Consider the following 19,795-nt stretch of genomic DNA (forward strand, 5'->3'; position numbering starts at 1 on the left):
TATGGAAGTAGAAAAGGATATACAGGTGATTTTATAATTAACATCATTTAGAATTAAAAAAGGATAGGTCTCTAATTTGACAAAGTGATTCTGACCTTTTCTTATCTTCACAGAAACCTAAAGGATCATTCCGAGAAGTATTTAAGACCAAACTGTTAGCTACCACCACTCTTCTTCTGATTATTTTATGGTAAGTGCATTTGCAATATCCTCAGAGAAACACGTAACAAAGTTATGAATGCAGTTGTGCAATCTTTTAAAGAACTAATAATGAACACATGATGCAACTCTGTCAGTAAGGCTAACTTCTGTCAATGTATTTTATAAATTTTACTGAGATTTTTTTTTATATTACCATGGACCTTACCCAGCAGCAAACTACTTGACTAAACTTTATTAGTCGTTGCTGTCCATTTTAAAGAGTCATGGGTCCCATGGAATATTTCAAATTTGACTTAGAGAAGTCATAGTACTTGCCTATTTGTTTTGTATTTGTTTTTATTACAAAATCTTATATGATAAGTATTGTGTAGACAGTAAATCACATCTAGTAGAGTTGACAGAGCTATTAATTTATTTTTCTTTTCCCAAAGCCCTTCAATGTAAACAAATTGGTTAAGAAAATTTTGAACTCTTGCTCACAACACACAAAGAAAACTTGAATAATTACTTCAAAATTTGTGGCTACTAGCTGCAGTTCAAAATTTTCTTATCTTCACCCAACACAGATGAACTTTCATGATTGTAAACTGCATGGCTATTATGAAAAATTAGGTCAACAAAGAAGAGGGGAGGGCTGTTATGTTGACAAAATGTCTGATGTTCTTATTCCATGGTTCCTGAAGGCCTTGTGTTCATACTCAAATACCCTGTTAGTTTTTAAAGGAAAACTCATTTATGCATTTGAATCCACAATGGATGATGTGTGGTTATTTTTCAGGTTTTGTAATGCATTCCTCTATTATGGGAATGTTCTTTTATCTACGGAATTGATTTCATCTGGAGATACGTGTGCTTGTGAGTACATGGAATTTCCTCAATGATTCCTGTTGCTCTCTTGGGCTTTGATTTTCTCTTTATATCAAATAGTTTCTTTCATTAAAATTTCTTGTCTTCTGGCTTTGGTTTCATGTTGTGGGGCTGCAAAAACCTTGTATTGCAGAATTTGGAAATGTTCAGGGCAGCTCAGAAAAGTATTTTATAAATATGTCAATGGTGGTCTCAAAATAGTTGCCTAATTCCTGCCGAGAACTTGTTTAGGCAAAAGTATGTTGCCACTTTAATCGGTCATGAGTCTAAAATTGATCTTTTTCTGATTTGTTCTCAACATTTTTACATTCCAAAGTACAAGGGTTTAACAGTCCAGCAACTACGGTATATAGGGTTTCTGTATGAAGGAAAATGGTAGTGGTGTTGGTTATGCTAATGAGAGGACAAACATTTAATTTTTAACACCATAAGCTAAATCATTCAGGAGAATTTAAGACATGGCTCATTTAAATCCTATGTAATATGGTAATCTACCCTTTTACATGATGTAGCAATGTCTTTATTGATGACAAATGGCTTGCGCTTAGATCAAACATTACTTTTTATATTATTAATATATTAATAATATAATAATCCGTTTTTTATATTGCGCTTAATACATCAGAACGACGTGTCTAAGCGCTTTACATGTATATTATTAATTAAAGAAATGAATTTAAAAAAAGTCAAGATCTGAGGTCATGTTAGATCAGAGACTTTGTGTTAATCAGAGTGATACTACCAACAATAATATGAGTGCCATAGTGTCAATATGTGACCTGCCAACCCAAAACCACCTGTAAGTTGCCCAAAAGAGAAAAAGAGAAAATGCTTTTTGTTGCGAAGCTTATTGATTATTTAAGCAATCCTTTACATATCCCTCTTGTCTGTTGTCCTGTTCTTAAAACTAAAGACCTGGGGCCCGTTTCTCAACACCTGGACAAGTTAGTCATATCTTTATCCACCAACCACGGAGTTAGTTCTAATCTGACTAAATCTGTTTCACGAAGAGTTTCTAGGTAGATGACTAGTGATATCGATAATATCGGAGGAGATTTCAACGAGTGATAGCCTTTATCACGGTTTCGCTGTTATTTAAAAGTTATGTTTTGGCAAAACTTTCAATTTTACCCCAAATATACCTCATGAAATCGACTAAAAAAATAGTGTTATGGCTTGAAAAACTATTTAAAAGTTACATAGTATGTGTTAAACTGCAAATTTTCACACACTTTATATTTTACAATGCTTTGATTACAAATTTTATAAAACCACGTCGTAATACAAGACGGGTACCCCCGCAAGCTCCAATTCGATAGTGTCATAAAACAGACCATGAAAAAATTATGCTTAGTAAAATTGAGGTTTTGCAAATATTTTTTGTTCAATGAGAAATCCATAATGATCAAGAATACCTGAGAATCTGTAGAAATATCTATTGAATGTCACTTATTGGAGTATTTTTGGACAAACACAGAAATCTTACTGCCATCGTAATCCGTATGGGTCTGTTATTACAGAATGTTAAAGTTTTAATGGTAAGCCGCGTATGCTATTTTACACAACATTAATTCCTGATTGGAAAAGGAACTACCTGTTTAAAAAAAACTGCAAACAAAAACAACATTATCATCATCATCCCGGCAACCCCTCCCTCCTCACCATGCACTTCTCTCTCTCTCTACCTCTCTCCTTCTCTCTTAATTCCTCTGTTATTCTCCCATTTTCTACTTAATCCATTTTGTCATCTTTTTTTCTTTCCTCATTTACTTTAAAAAAAAGTTGAAAGAAAGTATGTGAAGAGAGATTTAATTGTTTCACCCCTTCAACAATTTATTTATTCTTTGTTTTTTAAGTTCAAGTGTTTCTCTCGCTATTTTTAGCCTTTCTTCCTCCATGTAGCGTCTGCCCTTTTCTTCGGCAAGTCTCTCTTTTTGTACCTGTTAGAATATAATAATACAAAAAAAAGTTTCAAATTAGTGTAGTGACAGAAAATGCATCGAGTCTAAAGCATCTAGAGGCCAAGCCATTGGAGAAGGAGCAACAATGTTTTTAGTAGTGAAAAGGGGATGGAAATGAAATAATAAAGAGAGCTATTTAGGGCAAAAAAATTACGGAAGAAAACTTGAAAAAGGAGTGGTCGATCTCGGTTACCCTCTATGATACCCCTTTACGATGAAAAGAGAACCGATACGATCAACGTCACCTCAAGGAAATATATTTGATATTTCATCATTGACATCATAACTGTTATAAGGCCATACAGTAATTCACTTAATGGGCGGAATTTTGGACAATACTTATATTATAACACAAAATCAAGCATAAACTTTAAAATAAATTTCTTACATTCAGAAGCTGTTGGAGGAGAGCCAATTTTTCCTTCTCAACTTTTAAGAGCTGCTTGGGGAAACTTTCCTCCTGACGTTTGAACCTTTTCGTGGATTGACCGATTGTTGACTGCTTTGCTTGGTACGTAGCAGTGGATGTGGATGCTAGAGACTCTGCAACTGTTACAGATGATGATTCTGGCACCGCCGCTGCTACATCTACTCCACCTTCAATACCTTTGTTAAAAGGGAGCAAAATCAGAAAATTGACTTATTACGGACCCGTTGGCTTTTGGGAGTAAACATAAAAACAAACTAGAAATATGAAAACTGACAACCATAACATAAAAAGGCTAAAAGACATAAAAGACATTTAAATGGGTAAAAAAATGTCTATAAAAAGACATTCAAATGGGTCGTATTAGGCGGAAACAAGCGCCAAGGGACGCTGAAATCACCAGTTACGGTGTCAGTACAGTTCATAATAAGGGTATACATTACGGTGTCATTCCCGTTCTATAATCATATTTTATCTTGCCTTTTTTATGAGGTTATAATACAAGAGGTTGTCCTCACACTCTTTTTGACAACAACTCCAGATTGTGGCAGCTTAACACACACCTTCCAGGCCAGTTTTCCCGAGCATCCCAAGAACCTTCTTATCCACCTCATCCAGAATATCGTCCAAAGGAGGCCCACCGCCCGTCTTTTGCGAATGCTTCTTTAGCTGACTCGCTTTCGCCTTTACCGTTGACTGGTACTTAGACCATTTTATTTTTACCTCCTCTCCACTCCTCATTCCTGAACTAACAGCATTAACCTTTACCGCAATCTCCTCCCACTTTGCTCGTTTGACTTTTGATGAATTAACATCTTTGAAGCTACTAAAAAGTATCCCCTTATTTGCTTCTACTTCGTCAACAAGTATTTGGACTTCGTTAGCAGAGAAATTTGCTTTTCGTTTTCCCTTCACGATATTTGCCTCCATGATGAAATTAAGAGTAGAAACAGCCCAATTTGTACTGCCTAAACAGCCTGAGTAGAATTACGACAGTGAAATTCTTTTAATTTTCCCTCACATAGAGGCCGATCCACCTTACCATCTTTGAAAACAATCATAGGACTCAAATTGCACATACTTAAGGATTGTGGTTGGAATTTATCATGAAAACAATTCTGAACAGTCTTACTTTCGAAAATCATTGCAAGAGGTTCATCGACATTTAGACTGACATAGCAACAAATTGCATTTGCCATAAAATATGTATGGTGCTCCAAACCTTTTGAAATCTCTGCTATTTAGGAATGGTCAATGTGCTTGGGATTTGTTTTCTTTCCTTTTTGAAAAATTTGAATGCACATTCTCTTTCAAATCATGACAATCGATTTCAGCTTAACTCCTCCTCCTCTTACAAATCGTGCGCATTGTGAATGTATTTTGCCTTACGCACTTGATGTTGTGCGCAAATGGGACATATTAATTCACTTGAGCACAAGTTCAGAGAGTGCATCATTAATATTCATTTTCAACGCAAAAGCGCCCCAGACTAATACCTTGGTCACATTTGCTCTACGGCGGCCGTATGGCGAGTCGAAAACAGCCGTTTTTACATTTTTGTGTACCAGCTACATATAGGCATGATAGGTGGTTTGAAATAAAATTAATAAAACGGCTGTTTTAGACTCGCCGTATGGCCGCCGTAGGCCGTAGGGCAAAATATGTGACCGAGGTATAAGACGAACATAATGTTGAAACATTCTTTATTTCTTTCTGTCAAGTGTCAACGGGGAGTATTTCAATTGGGACACTTAAATGATTCACCAATGTAATTTGCAAGTTTATTCGAGTGCAGTACCATCGAAAGCGCGCGTTTTTAAGTGTCTGTGGAGGTGTATGACGATATTGCCAATTATGTCACGACCTATACATGATAATGGTTTGCCAGATGAAAAAGGAATGAAAATGTCAATCCCAAATGAAGTTTCATGATAGACCTTTAAGGCAAAGGAATTTTCATGGTATACAGACCTAATTATCTAATTACATACCACTTAACGAGCCTCTTTGCAAATTGAGCATCTGCCCCACCCCACCCCATCACATTTAGGGTATATAAGTAGGGAAAATATGTGTAAAATCATCTTACTCTGAATAAAATCAGAAAAAGGTGCTAAACGTTGATATGAACCATGGCAATGCTATACTATGCACATCGCTACAATATTAGGCGACGGCGTCAGAGAATATTCAGGGATAGGACGAACCCCTTAGACGTGTACAACGATGATGAACTCATTGCTAGGTACAGACTTTCGAGGCCCCTAATTCTCAATGTCTGTGAGCTCTTGGATATTGACCTAAAACGAGAGACCACCCGCTCCCAAGCCTTGCCTGTCTCCCTCCAAGTAACTGTTGCCCTCAGATATTACGCAACAGGCAGTTTCCAGGCTGTGACAGGGGATCTTCAGGGCTTGAGCAAGGCATCTGTCAGCCGCTCTGTGCGAGATGTTTCACGGGCACTGGCAAGGAGAGCCAATGGTTACATAAGTATTCCAACTGAGAAAGAGGACATTTTACAAGTCAAGAGGTCCTTCCATGATCTTTGTGGTATTCCGAATGTGGTAGGGGCGATTGACTGTACGCATGTTAGAATCAAAGCCCCCACAACTGACGAGCATCTGTTCGTCAATAGGAAGAACTTTCATTCCATCAATGTTCAATGTATATGTGATGCCGCCATGAGATTCCTCGATGTGTGCGCCAGATATCCGGGATCTTCCCACGATTCCTTTATCTGGCGGAATTCGACTGCATGTGACGTATATGAAGGAGGGTCAGACTACCTGCTTGGTGACAGCGGATATCCCCTGCGTCCCCATCTGCTGACACCTCTCGTAAACCCGGCATCACGCCCGGAAGATAGATATAATCAACATCACAGAAGAGGGCGCTGTGTAATAGAGAGAGCATTTGGAGTGATGAAATCCCGTTTCAGATGCACTGACAGTAGTGGTGGAGGATTGCAGTTTGCACCCGACAGGGCATGCAAAGTATTTGTGGCTGTTGCTGTGCTTCACAACGTCTGCATCACCAACAACCTCCCCAACGATGTGGAGTTCGACGGCGACCTGGACAATGATGATCATCCTGCGGAGGCAGTGGCCCCTGTCGATAGAAACGGGAGGCAATCCCGCTCCAACCTTATCCGGCAGCTGTATGGTGACCACTGAGTGCATTTCACAATAATTATGTCATTTCATGTATGAGCAATATTCCTGTAATAACCTAGGCATTAAAAAAATATGTTGCAAGATGAAATATATATAACTTTGGTTTCTTTTATATCACCAGTCACTACGAGAGACGAGTCACGTAACTATTTGCGGGTGAAAGATAGAGAGAATTGGGGGGAGGGGGGAGCATGAGATGCAGGGGAGCGGAGAGAGGGAAGGAATAGATGACCAAATTGATGAGAGAATTATGAAAGGAGGAGGCAACAAGTTTTAGAGTCGGAGAACGAGATATGTATGTGCATTGTAGCATGGGATGTCAAAAATTATATGATTACAATCAAGAATTGAATAATTTCCAAACTTTTATTTGTCAAAATAGTGGTGCGAGATTAGTGTCTGTGTGTAAGAGAGAGAGAGAGAGGAGAGGGGGTATATATAAATATATATATATAGACTTTTCTTCATTTCATATATATATATATATGAAATGAAGAAAAGTCAATAAGGGCTCGAATACCTGCCAATAACTAGTTCCTTTATATCCAAACAAATAAAGGGAAATCAATTTTAATACAATTTTGTGAAAAATTAGTTTTCTTAATTTATTCCTATATATATACTTCTTCTTTTCCCCCTTTTTTCATTCTTTTTTCCTTTTCTCTCTCTCTCTCTCTCTTTCCACTATACTAAAAAAATCGAAGGAGCCCCTCTCCTATGGTACCACTTCTGTAATTGAGCTTTCAATGATAATCGTGTAGTATCGCATATATAAAATATAAACGGCAGTAAATGCAAGTCACGACACATCGCTTGCCATAAATCAAGTAAAATTGACGTTGAAGGCGCTCTTCCGAGGGTTACTAAAAGATATGACAGGGTCGGAGCTGTCATAAATATTTAGTCAGGATGTTGTCCACGAACTTAGTAAAGAGGGCTTCGTGAAACGGTTAGCGGACAAGTAGCTCACTATCTCCGATTTAGTCAAGAAGTTAGACTTATGACGGTGTTGAGAAACGGGCCCCAGTCCACCCCAGCAACTAGTTTATTTGAATAAACAGGAATCCAACAAGTGTATTTGAATAAAAGTTTATTTGAATGAAAAGGCATCCAACAACGCAACACTTATATTTTCATTATAATCAGTGTAATAAGAAAGTTTTGACATTTAGCAATTTTGCTCGATTAAGAAAAATAACAGTATGCTTATCAGAGTTGATCATTGACAGTGACAGAGACTTCTACTTTTAATATTTTCATTAAATGAAATGTTTCAATATTTTCCTCCTCTAATATAAAAAAAATTATTGTGGAATGTGGAATCTCCATTCATTGTAAATGATTATAGATCAAGAGCTTCTTCATGATAACATTTATAAATTTACAAAAATTGAAATACATGTATTTGATGTTTTGTGTAACAATACATGTTCTGAAAAGTGTGTGAAAATTGACTCGCTCATTTGAATATCACCCGTGTCATGAACTCTAAATTTCATAACATCCTTATTTTAAATCTGAGTTTGATGAAATTTAAGTGTCATGCTTGTTCGAATTTTGTCTTTTTATCAAACTTCAAAAAAAGTAATCATATGATTTTAATTTGATAATGGATTGTAGATTTGTTTAAATTGATTCATTGAACCTCTGTTATTTTTGTTTTCTCTTATCTAGCTAATGCTGAGCCAGAACTGGAATGTCTTTCTACTTGTAAGTCTCTTGATACCCAGGGATATGTTGACTTACTGGTAACTTCATTAGCTGAATTCCCAGGTAAACCAAATAGCTTAAATTTTGATCCCATGTTTGATATTAATTCTGGTCTAAAGTTAAGGCTAAACTATCAATAGCCAATTGTGATACTACTCTCTTACGGTAAAGTTTCAATTTGCTAATGCATTTTGGTACTCATTTTATTCATAACTGTCTGTGAATAATAACTAAAACAGTTTCCTCCACTATAAAAGCATGGGGAAATAACATGGTAAACACACCTACGTTATAAACAGACAAATTTGACACTTTTGACTTCCTATATATATTTTAGCACAGAAACAATCTTGACCTCAGAATACTGGCCACTTTCATTTAGTTGTGGAAAAACCATGTACTGATTTAATCCTAACAAAAATGTGCTTTATTCAGCACCAGGAATCTTGGTTGAGGGGATTTCAGGCATAAGAAATTTGACCTCGGACATCATCAAAGCGGAGAAGTTCTCCGGTGAGCTTTCATATTGGCCATTACCCTGGCGAACTTTGCTGGGGAAACTGTTTCGCTGGGGAAGTTTGCTGTGTACCTTTCATACTGGACATTTTCCCCTTCGCTGGCAGACTTCGCCGGCGAAGTTCATCAGGGAAAAGCGCAGTATGAAAGGGGTAATAATGGGGGGGAAAAGTAAATCAGTTCTTATTCCATAATTCAAATCATCTAAATTGTGTTATTTGTTGTCAGGTATTGTTTTGACTCTGCTCGTGATTGACACACTGGGTAGAAAAATCACTATGGGTCTTGAGATGTTAGTAGCTGGTGTCTTCACTTTCCTCCTACTATTATGTATTGGCGGGTAAGTCAAAAATAGTCACATGAAATATACAAACAGTTTTAATAGTATTTATTGTAACTGTATGTCTATTATAACTCATAGACAAAATGCTTCGGGGGGCCACTTCCATTTTTGTCTCACCTGCATAGCAGAGTGAGACTATAGGCGCCGCTTTTCCGACGGCGACGGCGGCGGCGACGGCGGCGGCGGCGTCAACACCAAATCTTAACCTGAGGTTAAGTTTTTGAAATGACAGCATAACTTAGAAAGTATATGGACCTAGTTCATGAAACTTGGCCATAAGGTTAATCAAGTATTACTGAACATCCTGCCTGAGTTTCACGTCACATGACCAAGGTCAAAGGTCATTTAGGGTCAATGAACTTTGGCCGAATTGGGGGTATCTGTTGAATTACCATCATAACTTTGAAAGTTTATGGATCTGATTCATGAAACTTGGACATAATAGTAATCAAGTATTACTGAACATCCTGTGCAAGTTTCAGGTCACATGATCAAGGTCAAAGGTCATTTAGGGTCAATGAACTTTGGCCAAATTGGGGTATTTGTTGAATTACAGCCATAAATTTGAAAGTGTGTTGGTCTAGTTCATAAAACTTGGACATAATAGTAATCAAGTATCACTGAACATCCTGTGCGAGTTTCAGGTCACATGATCAAGGTCAAAGGTCATGTAAGGTCAAAGAACTTTGGCCACGTTGGGGGTATTTGTTGAATTGCCATCATATCTCTATAAGTGTATTGGTCTAGTTCATAAAACGTGGAAATAAGAGTAACCAAGTATCACTGAACATCTTGTGCGAGTTATAGTAGTTTTCAAAATCAGCACTGCTGCTATATTGAATCGCGTGATGCAGGTGAGACGGCCAGAGGCATTCCACTTGTTATTTATTTATTTTATTTATTTCATTTCCAGGCAAGAAAACATGACAGCAATAGAAACATTACAAAAGAAATGTAAAATTTAGCACCAGCCAATGCCTGGGGATCACCTAAAAGAATTGAAAATTCTGTTGAGAGGTTCTCCACATTGGCTGGTGTCTACATGGAATAACACAAAATAGCAATAAATTCAATCAAAATCAAGGATTCCGATAGAAAATTTACCATGATAGTATCTTTTGTGCAACAAAGCTTACCTCAACCAATCATTTTATAAGGATTCATGTTATACCATTTCATGAACTTTATCTCATAAAGTTTATATAAGGTACCCAATTATTGTGCTTTGTTTGGCCAATAGTGAATATATCATGTAAATTTTACATTTGTTTATTGATTAAACTGAACAATATGATCTAAGACCCGGGTCATCTTTGGGGGAAAATATGAAAAGGTTCCCGTTTTTTAGAGATCTTAAAACACAATCCATTACAGTCTATATTTAAAAAGAAAATGGTGGGGAAGGGGTAGTCAGTTGCAAGGCCAAACCAAAATTATATTGAACTTTTTATTCAAGGTGAAAAAAAAGGGGAAAATGTCATTGTGTTGATTTAAAACATTCTGCCATATTTTACCAATACCAAAAATAAAGAGAGATCATCTAGGAACCCATCTGGAATATGATTCTGATCACATGTTTCTTCATATTCAAGGTGGATATATTGAATCAGAACGTTAATTTTGCTCCTAAAAGTATAATCCGTAGTATTTGTAGTAAATGTACCCTTAGCAATGAACAAGATGAGTTTATTTCATTGTATATATTATTTCTATCCTTTGCAGTTTGCCCCAGCTTGTTTTTATCTTTATAATCCGTGGCTTGATTTCAGGAGCATACCAGGCTTTGTATGTCTACACACCAGAGGTGAGAATATTGATTTCACGGCGATGAATATTTTGCAATTCAACTACCTTATGTTCTTCAATTGGCAACATTCACATGTTTCTTTCATTACTACTTTGTTTAGAAATAAGTATTTTTACAAGTAAAAAATTTGTGAATTTGCAAGTTCATGTAAATTAAACAATTATTAGGTATCAGTCGCATTGCCAACATAAGAATTTTAGTGATTACTTTTGATCTTTAAAAAAAATTGAATGAAAGATAAAGATGCATAAAGAATGTGCTAGAGTGTTTATAAGTTTTCTGCCTTTCTTTTGATGTATTCAGCATGTTTCTTGGGGTACTGTATCAAACCTTAAGCAGGTCATAGGGCACTGTTCGTACCAGCCATGAATGCTGGTGCAGCATTCAAGAGTTGAGAGTGAGGATTTCTTGTACCAGAATGGAGATTTCAATTCGGACAAGTTCTTTAAGATAAGCACCGGCAGCAATGTTTATACACTTCAATGCAATTGCAAACTGTTTCTGTGATTCTTCCAACAGAAGCTGTAAATTGAGTTGTGATAGTTATTTTTCAATTATCTAGAAATTGTAGATTTGCAATCAATTGCTATTCCGGGTTGTTATTTTGATTCTCGTAACAGAAGATATGTGAATTTGCAATCAATTACTGGTCTAATTCTTGCAACTGGAGATATCTTTTGATTTGTAATAGTTAAGCTTGCTATTTTCTTCCAACAGAAGGTATAAATGTATTTGTGATAGTTATTATGGATCAACTTATTGCAGATTTTTTTTTTGAATTTCTGGCCTAGTTCCTTCAACAGAAGGTATATATTCTTTTACTCCGGCTTATCAACTACATCACTCCCTTGATTCTACAAGAAGTACCTTCATTCTCCTACCGATTGTTCAAAGTAATGTCTTCCTCAACGGTGTGTTATGAATCAATTCCATCCTTCCCTTATATGTTTATTTTCTGTAGATCTTCCCTACTCATGTGAGGTCAGTAGCTATGGGAACTTGTGTCGCTTCATCAAGGTTGGGTGCTGTTTTGACCCCTTTTGTAGCCCAGGTAGGTGTCAAAGATTGACTGGCTTAACTCATCTTAACTATTAAAAGTGTTCTTTTTGTTCTTTTGTGCAACTCTAGTTGCATCTGTATTGAGAGTTAACATTGAACAATCCTGTGATAAAAGTAAATGGTGGCTGAAAAGACCCATACACACACTTGTTAAAGCCAATGTGAAGTATTGTGGTAAACATATATTATATTACAGTAATACCACTGCAAGTTTTCAACTGCGTATCTTACTGTCAGGTGATGTTCAGTTAAACCCAGGCCCTGAATGTTCTAATGGCCATTCATGTAACTCTGAATCTGATGTCAATTGTTCATTACAGGTATCAAATGATAACGCATCGGGCCGCATTTGTTATGATGTTAATACTTTGTATCAGCTGAATACTCAGCTTCATCCTTTGTTACCTCAACATGTGTGGCATAGAGTGTGTGAGCTGGGTATCGGTCGTCGATGTCGAACTCATCGCGGACAAAGGCGCAAGATCTCCAGGTCGCAAAACTCTTTCCCACCATCCACTGGCCTTAGAGTTGGTCTATGGAACGCGCGATCCTTGACCAATAAAACACATGTAGTTACGGATCTTGTGATTGAGAATAACCTTGATGTCTTAGTAATCACTGAATCATGGCTTACTGGTGATAGAAACAGGGATGGTCTCGTTCTTGCTGGTTTAAAGTTAAGCTTGCCAAATTATGACTTTATTCACCAACCCCGCATTTCCTCGAGGGGTGGTGGAATTTTTGTTCTATTTAGATCTACAACTCGTTGTAGTGTTAATCCTAATGGAGATTTCTCTTCCTTTGAATTATTTGATTTAACATTCAATCTCACACCGTCATCAGCAGTTAGGATGTTCTGTATATATCACCCTCCCTCTTCGAGTAATAGTGTCTTTCGAGAGGAGTTTGTAACCCTTCTTGAGGGTGCTGTTATCAGTGACCACTTTCCTCTACTTTTAGGGGATTTTAATGTTCATGTCGATGACCCTAATGATAATTTTGCTAAATCATTTATAAGTGCAGTAGAATCCCTTGGATTCAAGCAACATGTACATGATTCCACTCATTGTGCAGGTCATACACTCGACCTTTTATTTACTAGGGATTCATGCGACATAGTTAATGTTAATGTTTTGTCTTCACTCCCATCTGACCATTCTGCTATTGTTGCCACAATGAAGCTTCCTTCCCTGCAGAATCCAAAGAAGAGAGTTTCCTTCAGAAAATTTCGCAGCATCGACTTGGACATTTTCCGGAATGACATCAGAGGCATGTTAAATTCACCTTCTGAACTGACATGTCCATCTGAGGCTTTGGATCATTACAACACCTGCCTGAGCTCTCTGATTGACAGGCATGCCCCTCTTCAAGTAAAAACTGTCACTGTCAGACCAAAATCACCTTGGTTCACTGATGACATCATAGAAGCCAAGAGACGAAGGCGGCGGGCTGAACGCCGCATGATTAAGTCTGGACTTGGTGCTGACAGGGAACTGTATCGCCGAGAATGTGAGTCTTACTACGAGTGCATTTTCAATGCTCAGTCTACATACTTCAGAAATCTTATTGCAGAGTCGGACACGAAGCAGTTATTCAACATCGTCAGATCACTTTCATCAACAGATCATTCTTCAGTTCTCCCAGATCATTCATCTGCAGAGAACCTCTCCAACCGGTTTGCTGAGTTCTTCAGGGAGAAGGTCTCGAAACTAGTATCATCCTTCAATCCTGCTATCCCAGGTCCAACAACTTCACCTTCTACAGAACACAACTTCTCACAATTCCGTCTCATCAGTGATCTAGATATCCAGAAACTCATCAAGTCATTGCCATCTAAACACTGCAATCTAGATCCGATTCCTACATGGCTTCTGAAGAACTCTCTCGAGGAACTTATCCCTGTCATCACAAAGTTTATTAATCTCTCTTTGTCATCCGGCATTGTTCCTGAAGCTCTGAAAACATCACTTCTACTTCCTCTCCTCAAAAAGTCGAGTCTTGATCCAAATAATCTCGGCAACTACAGGCCCATCGCGAATCTGCCCTTCATTGGTAAGGTCTTGGAGAGGGTTGTGACTTCGCAGTTAAAGGATCACCTTGAAGGATTTGGCATGCTTCCAGTCAATCAGTCAGCTTATCGGAATCACCATTCTACAGAGACTGCCCTGGTGAAAGTTTTCAACGATCTTCTCCTGGCTGTTGATAGGGGCGAGGAGGCAGTGCTCGTTCTGCTTGATTACACTGCTGCATTCGACACCATCGACCACGAACTGTTACTGTATCGCCTGCAAAATGACTTTGGTATAACTGGGACTGTCCTTGATTGGCTCCGTTCTTACCTCCACAATCGAAGTCAACAAGTTACCATCAACGGCACCCTATCGGCGAGATTCCCCTTGGTCTGCGGCGTTCCGCAGGGTTCAGTGGTTGGCCCGCTCCTCTTCATCTTGTACACAAGTCCTCTGTCAAGATTCATTGACTCTCACCGGGACATTCGACATGCCATGTATGCTGATGATACACAAATTTACATCACTTTGAAACCCACTGGTAAACATGAAGCTGCACAGAAGCTCAATAGTTGCTTAGAGGACATCAAAGCCTGGTCACATGATAACAAACTCTGTCTTAACGAAAGCAAGTCTGAAATGATCCACATCTCCTCCAAATTTAGAAACACAGAGTCCTTCCCAATGCTCTCAACCACAAGTAGCACTAGCGATAGTATTTTGATGTGTAATGAGTTGGTAAGGGATCTTGGGGTGACAATTGACAAGAATCTCACATTTCAACAGCATGTTAAGAATATTTGTAAGTCTGCCTCCTTTGGTATTTTTAAGATTGGAAAAATGAGGAGGCTACTCGACCAACCCACAACTGCTAAACTTACCCATGCTTTTGTATCTTCCCACATTGATTACTGCAATTCTGCTCTTTCTGGTATCCCACTGTCACATTTACGCCCACTTCAAAGAATTCAAAATAGTGCTGCAAGGCTTGTTACTCTTTCAAGAAAATCTGAACATGTTACACCTATTCTGAAATCACTTCATTGGCTTCCAATACGCCAACGCATCATTTTCAAAGTCCTTCTCATGACGTATAAAATAATCAATGGCCTAGCTCCTGAATACCTCTCTAATCTCATTTCTCTCCGCTCTTCTAGCTCACTCAGACCACTTCGTTCTTCAACAACCTTGCAGCTTACTTTAGGACCACGTACAAATACCAGTTATGGGGATCGAGCCTTTTCCGTTTTCGCTCCAATCCAGTGGAATAAATTACCATCTTACATCCATAATGCCAACTCCCTTGATCAATTTAAGACCTTGCTAAAGACCCACCTTTTTAATGTATAGGTATCAGTTGTGGGTTGGTCTATATTGAGGTGCACATCTTAAGTTGCATTGTTTGTTTAAATTTTTTTTTTTTTTTTTTTTTTTTTTTTTTTTTTTTTTTTTTTTTTTTTTTTCCCCCCCCCCCCCGGTAATTTAGTTGATAGGCAGAAAACTGAGCGCTTAGAAACACCTGTATTAAGCGCCCTACAAATGTTATAATTATTATTATTATTATCTTAGTTTATGTATATATTCTTTTCAAACAAGACAACAAATTTATGCATGTTATTGTGTCACTATGATAATATACTCTTTGATATGTCAAATAGCACTTTACCAAAAGCACTTTTAACTCACTGAGTTATCCTTTATTCTTATGAATATGGTTATACGATATTAAGTGAACGTATGACCATTTGGATGCTACAGCTCATGCGATAATTATTTCGAGCCATTCATTCAAGCTTAGTTATGAACATGTGAAAGACTCAATCTGAGGATTGCACATCCTGTTGTACTGGTAAATTGTCTAGAATAAACAGAAAGTGCACAGTGTGAATAATCCTCCCCTACTAATATGATGGTTGGTTATAAGAGCATTCAGATCCAAACGTATGTCTTATAGATGTAGGATAATTGTGTGATATAAATTATTCTGATATATATATATCCTATATTGAAACCATATATCATAAGATTATTTAGATGTGAAAAGTCCAGGTGTGTGTCATTGCAAGAACTCTTTCATAAATAAACTTAAACAGCACAAGGGATCACCCATTCATTCTGTTTGTGTCATTATATTAAAAAAATATTTTATACTTTAATTGGGAAAAAATCAATATATTCCAGTGTACTACCATTCCTTTGTATTTTTAAAGTCATTTTCAAAAGGTAGGATTCTATCTGTGAATAGAAAAGAAAAGTAAATGAATTTTTCTGGTCTCCTGTAATCTTCAAGGGGCTCTGCAGCTTAAAAGATGAACATAAACCTGCTTGAGCAGTGTCATTGGAAGGAATGATTGTTTTTTCAAGTTGGTTTCTCAAAAGATTCTCAGAACTGTCAAGCAAAACTGAATTAATGTTTGAATTTTCTTATCTTTTTCTTTTGCATCCACCATACAGATTTTGGTCAAGCAGTCATTGGTCATGGCGATATGTGTGTATGGCAGCTTTACCATCTTAGCTAGCATTACATCTATCATCCTCCCCATAGAAACAAAAGGACGTATCCTCAAATAGATGATGGAGCTGATTCTAGTGATTTGGAAATCAGCAATATCTAAGTGATTCCATAAAGTATACCTTCCCTCTATATATCGGATCTTCCTAAAGATGTTATTTTATATGAAAGATTGAAATGTTCTCTTATTCTAATGATTGCAGTGCCTCATAAAGTGAAGTAAGAATGAAGAAAAAAATGGGGTCTGACTAAGAAAAGAAAATGATTACTTAAAGGAATCGCCCATCTGTGTCTTTCTCCTCCTACAGGAATTAAACTATAAAATGATTCCCCAATTATTATTGAGGTCGTGATTTCTGTATATCATTCATATTTTGTATGCAATGTAATTTTATATTTTGATATACACATATTAACAAATGGGCAATATTTGACAGCACTTTCCATATGTATGATTTCTTATATTGATAAGTTGGTGAATATGTAATTTTACATGTAAGACGTTTATATATATATATATGTATACTGGTATGCTTATTTTTAACTATACAGGGTGTATTGCAATTTTTCTTTCACATCTTTGTCAAGATTTGCTGCATTAAAATTATGGTATATATTATGTGATATTGTATTATTAAACTGGGATGGTCAATTTATATTACTGAATAGTTAGGACAATTTGATAATATTTATGTGGTAATGTGTAATGAATTTTACTCATATATAGAAGGACAGTCAAACCTCTTCTACTAAGCTCATATTTCATATAAAAATTAAAAAAATGAATTAAAATATTGATACAAGTCAGAATGGTGTTGAATAAGATGAATCCTTTTAGCTTGATCTCATTGATGTGCTTTATTGAAAGGCATGGGCCAAGATAACTTTAAAGATACACTTCACTTCTCAAAATGATATTGAATTACATGTGTATGCAAAAAACTGCCTCAAAGCGATTGGAAAAAAGTTGATTAAAATCACTTTGAAATGCACTGAAATATGATTAAAAACTGACTCAAGTGTGCCGAGTCATATGCACCGCACATACAACTGCATGAATGGGACCGAACTTATTTTGTTTTAATAATATAACTACCATTTTCAAAAGATAGTTTTCCACCTTGAATACCTAACCTCTTTGTCTTCATTTCTTCCTCTCTCCTTTTCTCCTCCCCATCATACCAATAACCCTACTTTCTTAAAAGCACATCCTGTACCTAGGATGTATGGTAGGGGGGTCTTAAAGCTACGCGGTTCCTAAAGCTACGCACCACTCATCGCGCATGCAATTTCAATTGCAAAATGCGCCCTCTATGCAGAACTGTGACTGCAGACAGAGCGACGAACGATTCCTATTCAATTTTTCTACAGGGGCTGCAATAAATCACTAAATGCAGAGGAAACCAGGAACTGATTGGAATTTTGGGGTTATATTCACTTAAACTTCATATTTTCCTATAATTACATGAACATATTTTAGAAATTGAGGCACAGATAATACTAATTTTTTGCATGATAAATTGAGTGCGTACCTTTAGGACCCCTTCTAATTCGGCGGCAAAATCAAGAGGTGTTCCGAAAACACGGCAGGATTTTTGTATTAGTGAGTTTTGTGATATTTTCTTCTTGGTTAATGATCTTCAGAATATTTACCACAATTTTTTAGTGAGCGATAATTTGTTCAAGTATTGAAATTGGCATAGTTTTTATCGTTTGTAAACAAAGTGTGTAGCTTTAGGTCCCCCATCATACATTGAAGTCATTGAATGATTGGTATCACTATTTTTTGGTTATAATAATTGCCTATAGTATTGTATGTTTTATATATTTATATGTTTGGATAATGTTTATTGAATAAAACTAATCTGTATTTTCAATAAATAATGTAAATCATATTTATTATTATATTATGCAGACTGGTGCTTGTTTGCAAATAAAAGAGAGTTCAAAGGAGTTGGTAAAATGAAAGACTGAGGGGTGAATGGAAAGAAGGGCTAGACAGGGAAGAGGAAGTGGGAGGGGGGAGCAAAGAGAGGGGGACGGGAATAGGGAAGTATAGGATAAAGAGGGGAGAGGAGTAAGAGGAAGAGAGAAATGGAAGAAGGGGGAGGTAAAGGCTTCATTAAGTCATATGAGAAAGAAACATGTATGTACTCGGACCCACATTTCTCTTAACGCGAAATTAAAATATTTAATACGTATTGAAAAAAAAATGATGCAAATGGCCAAAATATATTTGCTTGGTCCATGCTTAAGGAGTAAGTCACTCACCAGTTTAGATGAGAAAATTTATTTTGCGTGTCTTGATTTCCGAGGCGAAATGTTTACCCTTTTCATTTTTTCCTTGACCCCTCCCTAATTTTTGAAATGCTGGATCTGCACAATCTTTCTGTTCTTGCTTTTCAGATTATTTTGTGTGTGTGGATATTGCAGTTTCAGATTTTTGGGCAATGGTGTCAAGTCTCATACTAGATAGCAGTTAACTGTTCATTCTCTCTTTATTTTGCTCCTCAAAATATTTTGGGAAATTTACCCATCATCTGTGCCCTCCAAAAATATGTAATCTTTGATCTGCACTTTTTTGAAAGCTTGATCAGATTTTTTTCTTCACTAATTTTTTTTTAATTCCTCTTTTTTTTCAATCCGTTAGGCGCTTACGTAAGATCGTATCCCTGGCCTGTGGATCGTTTACGGAGGAGCGCCATCTATTGATCCTTCTCAGTTAAAGTGCTCGCCTTGAAACGTCGTGTGTGTCGTCTGTTCCTCTTAATTTTCTGGTTGGTAAACTCTCTCCAACAGCTTTCATTGTATTTTTTTCATTGTTTTAGCTTAGTTTCATGTTGAATGAAAAGTTTGAATTATGTTAGAGTAACGTATTAGCTCAATTCTTTTAGTTTTCATTCTGATAAACGGTAGCCCGCTGGTGGAGCGAGGGAGTTTTCATTTTAGAAATTTAGTGGCCCCATTCATATTAATTCGTGTTACTTTTCAAATGTGTCTCGATCTTGCAGTGTCGATCGAGATCAGACCAAGTAACGCTAGCTCCATGGTCAAACCAATCAGTGCCTAATTTAAGTCAGCGGTCAAGAATTATGGGGAAATATTTGCAAAAAGTATGGCATTCCAAATTAAAGTAGGCCTAGGCTAGACAGCTGGCAGCCGTCTGTTTCAAGGAGTTTTTTAAACATGTTTAATTAAATAATAAATTTTTAAATTTCTCCTCGACTTCGTATTTGGTGAGTGGAGCCA

At 36.9% G+C, this 19,795-nt stretch overlaps 1 protein-coding gene across 1 annotated transcript in view; it reads left to right on the plus strand.

Moving 5' to 3' along the window:
* LOC129254764 (synaptic vesicle 2-related protein-like) overlaps positions 1-18,418 on the plus strand; it is a 33,051-nt gene extending 14,633 nt beyond the window's left edge. Inside the window, exons 8-14 of the mRNA XM_054893281.2 lie at positions 114-190; positions 941-1,017; positions 8,265-8,363; positions 9,045-9,156; positions 10,882-10,963; positions 11,928-12,017; positions 16,489-18,418. Coding sequence (XP_054749256.2) covers positions 114-190; positions 941-1,017; positions 8,265-8,363; positions 9,045-9,156; positions 10,882-10,963; positions 11,928-12,017; positions 16,489-16,605 — 654 coding nt within the window. The 3' untranslated portion in view covers positions 16,606-18,418. The remainder of the gene's footprint in view (positions 1-113; positions 191-940; positions 1,018-8,264; positions 8,364-9,044; positions 9,157-10,881; positions 10,964-11,927; positions 12,018-16,488) is intronic.
* Positions 18,419-19,795: the final 1,377 nt, after the last annotated feature.

Source organism: Lytechinus pictus, chromosome 2 (genome assembly GCF_037042905.1).
Source record: "Lytechinus pictus isolate F3 Inbred chromosome 2, Lp3.0, whole genome shotgun sequence".
Taxonomy (NCBI): Eukaryota; Metazoa; Echinodermata; class Echinoidea; order Temnopleuroida; family Toxopneustidae; genus Lytechinus; species Lytechinus pictus.